Below are 9,078 nucleotides of genomic sequence, written 5' to 3'. Positions count from 1 at the left end.
GGGTGAAAGGAAAGGAAGAGCCCTCACCACGGTAAAACTGAATTTCCTGAGTGTCCGCAGAGAGGACACAGGGTCTCGCTGCCATTTTTCTCTTTATGATAGAGAAGTTCCTTAAGATAAGGCTAAAAAGAAAAGATAAAGTGCAGTCCCAGATATTACATCTGCCCTGGAAGGACTTTATAATAATTTTTCTGCTCTTACTAAATAGTTTTGCTCCCTACAGAAGGCTCCGTACAGAAGGCTATTCAAAGAGTCAAAGCAGAGTAAGCGATGTCAAATAATGCAGTTCCATTACATGTTATCAGGGGATGGGAATGGTAGGGACACAAGTAAGTGTGAAGGAACGATGGTCAGACGATGCTTATACATTATTGCTTCTGATTTTCTAAATTATTACCAATGAGAGAGAGAGAGAGTTAAATGCCAGTATGAACTGCCAGTAGTATTTGGCAGAAAGCTCAGCTGTCATTCTCAACTTGGCAGTGTACTTCAAAACAGAAAACTTCAAATTTAAAATAAAGCCCCTTTCATCTGATAAAGTTGCTAGGGAGAATAATTCATTAAACATATTGAACCATGGTGCTGCTGGCTCATCCCCTCTCAGCAGGCACTGAGATGCTGCAAAGCTGGGTCTGAAACCACTGTCATTCAGTGAGGAACGCAGCTCCCAGCCCCAAAACCTCCACCACCACCCTTCGTGACCAGCTGGGCAGTTCACCCCGACTGCCACCAACCTCTCCCAGGGCTGCAAAACTTGCTCAAGAAAGGGCCTTTGCACTAAGGGATTTTCTGCAAGGAGCAGCAGCACAGCACATATGAACATGAATTTCATGACATGCCTTGTCATGATTCAGACTTGTGCATCTGTTCAGCATCCCTGCATACGACTGAGGTGCCTTAGTGTTACCTCAAAACACTAATATCCCTATAATAGCCTTATGGAAAAGAGAGTGCTGTAGGTGTAAAGCAGGGAGAGACATGAAGGCAAAATAAAAACTGGAAGGAAGAATGTACTTATGGAGAAAACGAGAAAATAATTGCAGGTAAAAAAAAAAAAAATATCTCAGCTGAAATACTGAGAGGGAATCGAGATAATATCAAATTATTACTCAAAAGGACCATAGAAAAGAGTAGGATACAAGAACTAAGAGTATAGAAGAATGAATGGAGAACACAAGGGAAAAAGGAAAAGAGATAGAGAAAAATTAGAGACGGAAGGAATCAGTATTGTCACTTTTTTATTTTGTAGAAAATTTGCTTTTGTACAGCATCTGACTTAACCATTTATTAAACAGACAGCCTCAAAGAAATTCACAGTCCTGGAAACAGAGGCCAGAGACAAATCGCATATGCTTCACTCTGACTCTTCTTGGAAGCTACAGATGTTCATTGTTTGTACACACAATGGACAGATTAATGTCTCCAGATGTTCACCATCCATTCTTCCAGAGCATTAATGGACAGGCCAGGGAATAGAATGCTTTTAACAGAAACTTCAGTTTCCACTACTGCTTCAGATGAACTATTTTGTCAGTGTTTATTTTCTGGAGGGCACCTGCTCTAAATGCAAGGAGCCTACACTACAGAGCAATGCCCCTCCGTGCCCACCCAACACCGCACGAAGCCCACAAACCGTTCATACAAGTTTTGAAGAACTGACTTCCAAAGAGAAAGAGAACCCCCCCCATTGCTTTTGACTATTTCACCTGATAGGAATAAGCAAATATTTAAAATTATAGAAGTATTTAAGTGGTTGAGTGGCTCAGAGAGTCAGCACGGGGCTAATGCTTCTCTTGAGCCACAGACATAAGGCAACGTCTGTAAGAAATTTGAACAGGAATTTGTCCATCATTATACTTCTTATTCGTGGAGGAAAAAAGCATGCATCAATTTAGCCTTACCAAATGTGATATAATTAGTTGTCATACATTTATTTATTCTTGTAGAAAAACTTGTGATGACATTTTTGAGAAGGATCTAGACACTAAACACTTGTTTAAATTTGAAGAGAAAAGCTGCCTGCCACCAATTCTCAATGCCATGTCGTATAAAACCACAGGTGAGACTGCTGAAAAATAGTAATTTAGCATCAGTGCCCAAGTCCTCCTGAAAATTTGAAAATACTCTCTTTAATATTACTGGCATGGTTCCCTCTCATTCCCACTTGTGAATCCCCACTGGCAAAAAGTAACATTCTGCTGAAGCAGACAGACTTAATGCTACAAAAAAATACTGTGAGTGAAGGAAGTACACTTGTTGTCTTCAGTGTATGACTCTATAAGGAAAACAAACCTAGATTTGGTCTTCCACCGGTAGGAAGAGGATGTTAGAGAGGCGTGTGCTTTTTTCAGCTTGAATAATTTCAGTGAAATGGAATTTCGCTCAGGTGGCAGCTGGGAAGACTTGAGTTCCTCAGCTTGGGCTACAGCTGTGTTACAGATGCGTGCTGTCTTGCAGTGGAGTATCTCACCCTGAGAAGAAGAGCAGTGCTCTGCAAGAGGTCGTGCTGTTTTGCTGGTTCTTCTGCCGGTGCTGCCCAGAGTGGGACCAGTGTTCCTGTGGGACGGTCAAGGTCACTTCAGCTGACCTGAATTTGCTCTCAAAATGCCTTTTCCATGAAGCAATGGAAAGAAAAGATCTGGAAAACGCAAGGTAAAATCCTGGCTCTTCTCCAGGGAGATCACTGAGGAATTTAGCTACTCCTTTCAAGAGTACAAGGAATTAATCAAAAAAAAAAGATCAATATCCAAATATCCCACACAAAATCTGTGGGAGTTGGAAATCAGTTTTGAAAAAGCACTCGCTTCTGCCTGCAGGTGGGTGACCCACTTATATAGATAAAAACACGTTTTGTGACAGCCGGCAGAAAAAGATAAGAGATCCTTGATAAGAAAAAACATGATTAAAACATTAGCATGCCATTAAAACAAGTATAAATACACATTATATTACATGAGTGAACTGTGTTTTCTTTAGCGTACGTGCCATTTTTTCTATTAATTCATAAACTAAGTGCTAAAGTGTTTCCTAACGCCATTAGGTGGTGCTTTCAGTAAGTAATAGAATAAATACTTCTTGCATGGTTCTTTTCTGCTTCGTGTTCTCTTTTTCTTAAGTAAAAGACCATTTAAACACCATGGGTGCCACCTCCTGCCGAAGCCCACTGGCCTCACCCGGAGCTGCGCATCACGTTTCTGAGGTGCTCTGGCTCCCCTCAGGCGTGATAAACTGCACTTTGGGCACGATAAGGGAGGGATTGGTTCTCCTCATGGAGTTGCTCCTCCGAATGGAGTTGTTTCTCCTCATGGAGTTGCGTTTCCGGAGGGAGTTTTGGTGGGACAGCTCGCTCTTCTGCAGGGTCTGGATGAGAATGGATGGCTTCTCGTCAAGCTCTCGAGCGCTGCAGCGCGGGGCCGCCACTTTGACGGTGTTGCCAAACTTGGAGTAGTCAACTGCGTACACGCCTTCCTCTTCAGTGACAATGGGCACAAAGCGGTGACCCCACAGGATCTCCTCTGCTATGTAGGAGGTTCTCGCCTGGGTCGTGATGCCAGTCGTTTCTACGACTCCTTCAAGTATCACGATGAGCTCCAGGTCCTGGAGCGCCAGGTCAGCAGCAGAGATATCGTAAAGAGGACTCCTCTTGTCTATGACATGGCAAATGATTAAAGGAGCCACAAGGAAAATATTGTTGCTTTCAATGGGGTTATCCACAGGGATATCAACTTGGTGAATGGGTATGACTTCTCCTTCAGGGGTGGTAGTCTTCCTCACAACCTGGATCCTCACTGAGGCACTAATGATCATGCTTTTCCTCAGGTCTCCCACTCGAAACATGAAGCAGAGTTTGCCATTTCGAACTGCAATGACCGCCTGCCGGCTGAAAATCAAGGTCTCAGCCCGCCTGTGAGCTTGTGCAGTTTTCATGAATATGCAGCCTAGCATGACAGCATTGATGATCAGACCCACAATGTTCTGCAGGATCAAGACTGTGATGGCCAAGGGACATTCCTCTGTCATCATCCTGCCCCCAAAACCAATGGTCACCTGAACTTCAATGGAGAAGAGGAAAGCGGAGGTGAAAGACCTGGAGAAGAAGATTGTACAAAGTTAACTCCAAGAATATTGAATGCAAATTGAGAAAAACTATTAACAAACACTTTCTAGAAACAAACCTAAGTCCTGGTACACTTAAGCCTTCTGTCAACATCAGCAGCAAAAGCATTGCATGCTTGGTGACTGTTATTGTACGATCAATGTGGTATCTGACGGTGACAGGGAAGATCTCAGAGTCTGAGCTCCCAAAAGACCAACTGTAACACTAGGTGACCTTGAGAAGCTCACTAGATTCTCTGTTCAGCAGCATGTGCTACCCACTGTGTTAGCTGCCAGTGCTGTAACACCTGCGCTTTCCACCTTCTCCATCCCATGAAGCTCTTGGTGGCCAGCAGTTGGTTTTGGCAATAGTGAGCAATTGGCTGGCACACCAAGATTGTTCCACCAGCCTGTGCAGGGAAAGGAAATGGGGGAAAAGGCAGCTTTTCACTCATACTACCTGAGTCATGAACTCCTTTAGGAGGATTTCCTGGAGGGAAAGGGAACACTCCCAAATACATGACACTTCCCAAACTCTTGTTCGACTTGCGACTGAGGCCACAAGATCACGCTGCCAAGAGAGGCCAGTGGCCTTCACAGTCCACTCTGTATGTTTTGGCAGGAGGACAACACTGTGACCCAGGGTTTGGGTTTATCTCACTGCCATGGCAAGACAAGGTGGAAAATTTCAACACAGAAGCAGGCCATAGAAGTGTGAGTAAAGTTAAACATCCCTACCCTAATATACGATAGTGCTGCGCATCAGAGGATGCTGTCCACAAACTTTCCAGAATACATCACTTATAGTAGTCTACAATATCATATCCCCTGTATATACCAGGGTCTTTTATAACCAGATACACCCTTCATCAGTCTCTTATGTCTAAAAACAGTACCTTGGGATTTATCTGGTAGACTTGCAGCACATTGGGTTTCATATGAACTAATACCATAGTCACCCTTTTAACACAGTGCAATCCACCAACCTTTGAAGCATTGCCATGCTCAGCAATGCCCATGAAGGTGGTTCTAAACCATTCAGTGGGTTTGGTTTTCTTTTCAATTAATTTGTTTTTAAATAATTTTTCTTTTTTTTTTTTTTTCCTAACACCATTTCCAGTGAACCTGGGGTCATGAGGGGACATTAAAGAAGTATAGGCGGTATCAGGGATAGTTTTCTGTAGAATGAGAAAGTTCATCTTTCAGAAAAAACAGGAGTCTCTGCAGAGATACATTTGAAAAAAAGTTTGTCTTTTTTTGGCCTTTTGTATTCTTTTAATCTTTGGCAGGTTCCCTTGTATTGAGAGGTTTGTTTTCGCATTTCACTCTGAAGAAATCAGGGAGTTAATTAATAGAATCCATGGAATGATTTCTTATGTTCATGAATATTTAGTTACACACAGAATTAAGCTTCTGGTTTAAACTTAATTCAGCTTAATTCAACTTGAAGCTCTGTGGAGTAAATATTCTGAATTCCTTAACAGTATACTCCTTCTTAAAAAATAAAAAAAGGAGAATCCATCCTTTCACAGTGGAAGTAACTGAAGCAGCAAGTTTGTACTGCATTTTGACCATGTGAAGAGGGAACCAGAAACTCAAAAATCACACTATTCCCAGTTCCATTAGAGCTAACAGTTTTCCTCTTTGGTTAATATTTGCTTTCCAGGCAAAGAACCGTGACACTTAGAAATTTCTGCAGTACTTTGAAAAATTAAAGTGCCGTGCAAGTTCTAGGCACTGGTTAAAGTTTCCAAAACCAGGTGCCCCATAAATCTGTAATAGCACCTACCCAGGAAAGCTCTCGTGAAATATGTGTGAGCCTAAATCCCAAGGAAGTAGGTTAAAAAATATTTGCCATTATTTTGGCATACATACCATTGCAATATTAAATATATTTTACATCTAAAAGCTCACCATTCTTTAAAATGTCAGCAATCATATTGCTATTTCATGACTTTGCCCCAAGTCGCAGCCAGATTTAACAGGATGAAGCCCTTCACTATGAAGGGAAAAGATGTTCCATGGCTTGGACATGGACACTTGAGCAGCTGTTGGCTGAATCACCCCAGGGAGGGGATTCACCCTTGCAGGAGAGAGACATGTGTGTTCTTTGTCATGGGCCTAAACCAGAAAATTACACCTATTTATTTGCTCTGCTTTTTCACACCCCTCCAGGCTGTCCTTGCAGCAGAGGTGAATGGCTTTCCTGAAAGAGCCACCACCATGGGGCTGCCTCATCCCAGCGACATGAAGCCCTCGGCAGCTGGTTCAGGCTCTACAGGGTGGCCCAGGAGCCCCACGGGGTGGGGTGGGCTGAGCTGAGGGGACCACCAGTCGAGCAGATGAACGTCCCCCCAGCTGACCCTTAAGAACAGACGGGGTGTAGCTACTTGCTAATCCAGGTCGGACAAATCCCACACACCCCATGAGCCCCACGGGGTGGGGTGGGCTGAGCTGAGGGGACCACCAGTCGAGCAGATGAACGTCCCCCCAGCTGACCCTTAAGAACAGACGGGGTGCAGCTACTTGCTAATCCAGGCACGCCGGGGGTGACACCCCAGTGGGTGCAAGCTGGGTCATGATGTCTCATTTCAGAGGCTACTGCCTGTGGCCAGGTTATTCAAAAAGAAATAAGATGGCAACCCCTTTCTCTCCTGCCCCAACTCCCCAACCTAAGGAAAATCCATTCCTTTAGCTTGGAAAATCCCCATTTAGCAAAAAAGCATCAAAGCAAAGGGAGAATGAAATCTCTGCTCCTTCACGAGCCAGGTACAATATCCCTTCAGCCTCGGGGAGGTGCCTCAAACCTACGTGCAGGAAGAAAGGAGAAGGGGGAAGCGGATGCTCTGATGTCTCAGCAGACCCTACAGCCTCCCCTCCCGCCCCCAGCCCCTCGCAGCTGCTGTGGGGCAGCCTGGCTGTACAGAATCAGGGGGTTTCTGCTTAAAAACCTCGTGCTATAAAAAAGAGATTTTACTGATGTGATGACAAAGCATTCTTATCGCCGTCCCCCACCTCCAGTTAAACAAACCCTCCTCTAATTCCGTGTGCGTGTGTCTCAGTTTATCAGTGCCTGGAAAAACTGTTGTGGCTCTGGGGATGGAGAGAGAAACACTTCAATGGGTTGCATTCAACCTCTTAGTCCTGTAAGTTTTCACTGTCTGACGCGTCCTGCGTGCCACAGGAACTGCCAAACTGCTGGCCTGTGGCTTCATCGAGGTGTTCTGAAGCCCCGCAGGTCTAGCTGTCCGATGAGAGTCACTTAGAAAGACATCAAGCTTTGCCCTAAGTGGCACTTGTCTTGTTAGCCCCTGCCTGACAACGCGTGGCCAGCGCCCCCGCCTCTCAGGCACCGCTTTTTGGGGGGGTGGCCACCCTTGGCCGGCGTGGCGGGGGGCTGGCACCACGCTGGGGATGCTCCCGCTGCCGTAGACAACGTTACAATACACGTAACACATACCCACTCTTGTAGTCGACTGGCAAGGTATGTTACCCACAGAGTTGTGGAGACACATGAAAAGCAGCAGGTCTCCCTCTCTCAGATCCTGTAAGGAATCAAAGAAATCTACAGTACAGTATTTTCCAAGCCCGGGGCGGCTTGCTGAATTCACGTCATCTAGAGGAAAACACTGCACTTTTCAATTGTCTCAGCCAAGCACAACAGTCCATGTAAACCAAAAAAAACTGCATTTTAGGCATCGGCAGGACAGCAGGCACCTCCTTTCCCCCCCCCCCTTCCATCGTCCCACCAACTCTACTTTACCTGACGCACGTCACGCAGGGTGTCCACTTTGTGCTGTTCGTGGCGCTTTCTGTGCTCGGGTCCATGTCGCCGTGGGCAAAAGCCACCAGCCACCACATCATGGCGAAGAGCAGCCAGCTGCACAGCAGCAGGCACCTCCTTCCCCCCCCCCCCTTCCATCGTCCCACCAACTCTACTTTACCTGACGCACGTCACGCAGGGTGTCCACTTTGTGCTGTTCGTGGCGCTTTCTGTGCTCGGGTCCATGTCGCCGTGGGCAAAAGCCACCAGCCACCACATCATGGCGAAGAGCAGCCAGCTGCACAGGAAGGACATAGTGAAGATGACCAGCGTGTGACGCCACTTCAGGTCCACCAAGGTGGTGAAAATGTCTTGCAGGAATCGCCCCTGCTCGCGGATGTTCTTGTGGGCCAGGTTGCATGCCCCGTTCTTGGCGATGAAGCGGGCTTTGCGTGGCCGGTCTCGGATCCGCGGCTTGCGCAGGTTCTCGGCAGCGATCCGTGCCAACACGTACTCTTCAGGGATAATACTCTTCCGAGCCAACATCTTCCTGCCACCATAGTCCACTTAGCAGGATGCGAAATGGGGGGGGTGGGGGGGGGGGGTCCCTCTAGCGCGTCTCCACAGGGCTCACTCTTACCCTGCGAAAAGAGAGAACCCAGTCAGATGTGTCACCTACACACAACAGCAAGAAGTACCCCCCAATTAAGTACCCCTGCACCAACAGCCATCGCATTAAACGTCACGGCGTGGCCACTTATTCTACAGAGCCCTCCCTCCTTCAGACCATCATTTTTATACGAGTAAGAGGTTATCAGCTCGCGACAGAAATGGAAGGTGCCCTTTATGAGACTCTTTGCAGGGAGGGAGGCTGCAGAACAGTCTTGCAAACGGCGTAAAGCAACAATGACGTACGACAGGTTGGTTCCTCCAGGCAGGTAGCCGTGCCCAGGTGGGTACCGCGACACAGACCGCTTAAGTTACTCGCATCCTTCAGGACTTGAAGAAATCAGACTTGTCTGGTTTGGACCAAAGGCTGGCGTGAGGAGAGACCGCCGAGGCTCATTCCTTAGGGCCGTAGCCCCTGCCGAGAGCTCCTGTCCCGTCCCCCGCAAGCATCACCAGAAGGAGCTGAGCTGGAAAGTGCGGGAGGCAGGGAATGGGGACTCCACGGAGCCGGCAGCAGTCGCGTTTCCCCCGCCCCCCCCCCCACCCCCCCT

At 46.8% G+C, this 9,078-nt stretch overlaps 1 protein-coding gene across 3 annotated transcripts; it reads right to left on the bottom strand.

The window, feature by feature from the left end:
* Positions 1–1,225: 1,225 nt before the first annotated feature.
* Positions 1,226–9,059, bottom strand: KCNJ8 (potassium channel, inwardly rectifying subfamily J, member 8). 3 transcript variants are annotated; one of them, XM_014959570.1, is made up of 3 exons: positions 8,133–9,059; positions 7,859–7,951; positions 1,226–4,087 (listed from the first exon to the last, which is right to left on the bottom strand). In XM_014959570.1, exons 1-3 carry the CDS (start codon positions 8,402–8,404, stop codon positions 3,187–3,189), a joined length of 1,266 nt encoding a protein of 421 aa, XP_014815056.1. In that variant the 5' UTR covers positions 8,405–9,059; the 3' UTR covers positions 1,226–3,186. The 3 variants fall into 3 exon arrangements, with proteins under 3 accessions (XP_014815056.1, XP_014815059.1, XP_014815058.1); XM_014959573.1 differs by lacking the exon at positions 7,859–7,951 and having other exon boundaries at positions 8,040–9,059; XM_014959572.1 differs by lacking the exon at positions 8,133–9,059 and having other exon boundaries at positions 7,859–7,977.
* Between the last annotated feature and the right edge of the window lie 19 nt (positions 9,060–9,078).

Source organism: Calidris pugnax, unplaced genomic scaffold (genome assembly GCF_001431845.1).
Source record: "Calidris pugnax isolate Ruff unplaced genomic scaffold, ASM143184v1 scaffold316, whole genome shotgun sequence".
NCBI lineage: Eukaryota > Metazoa > Chordata > Aves > Charadriiformes > Scolopacidae > Calidris > Calidris pugnax.
This window is presented reverse-complemented; position numbering and strand designations above follow the sequence as displayed.

What these genes read in the sequence shown, in the direction of transcription:
- KCNJ8 (XM_014959573.1), bottom strand. Translation starts at nt 8,404, where the DNA reads ATGTTGGCTCGGAAGAGTATTATCCCTGAAGAGTACGTGTTGGCACGG. An exon ending in CCCTGCGTGACGTGCGTCAG is followed by an intron (nt 4,088 to 8,039) that starts GTAAAGTAGAGT and finishes CTTCTTCTCCAG; the next exon opens with GTCTTTCACCTCCGCTTTCC.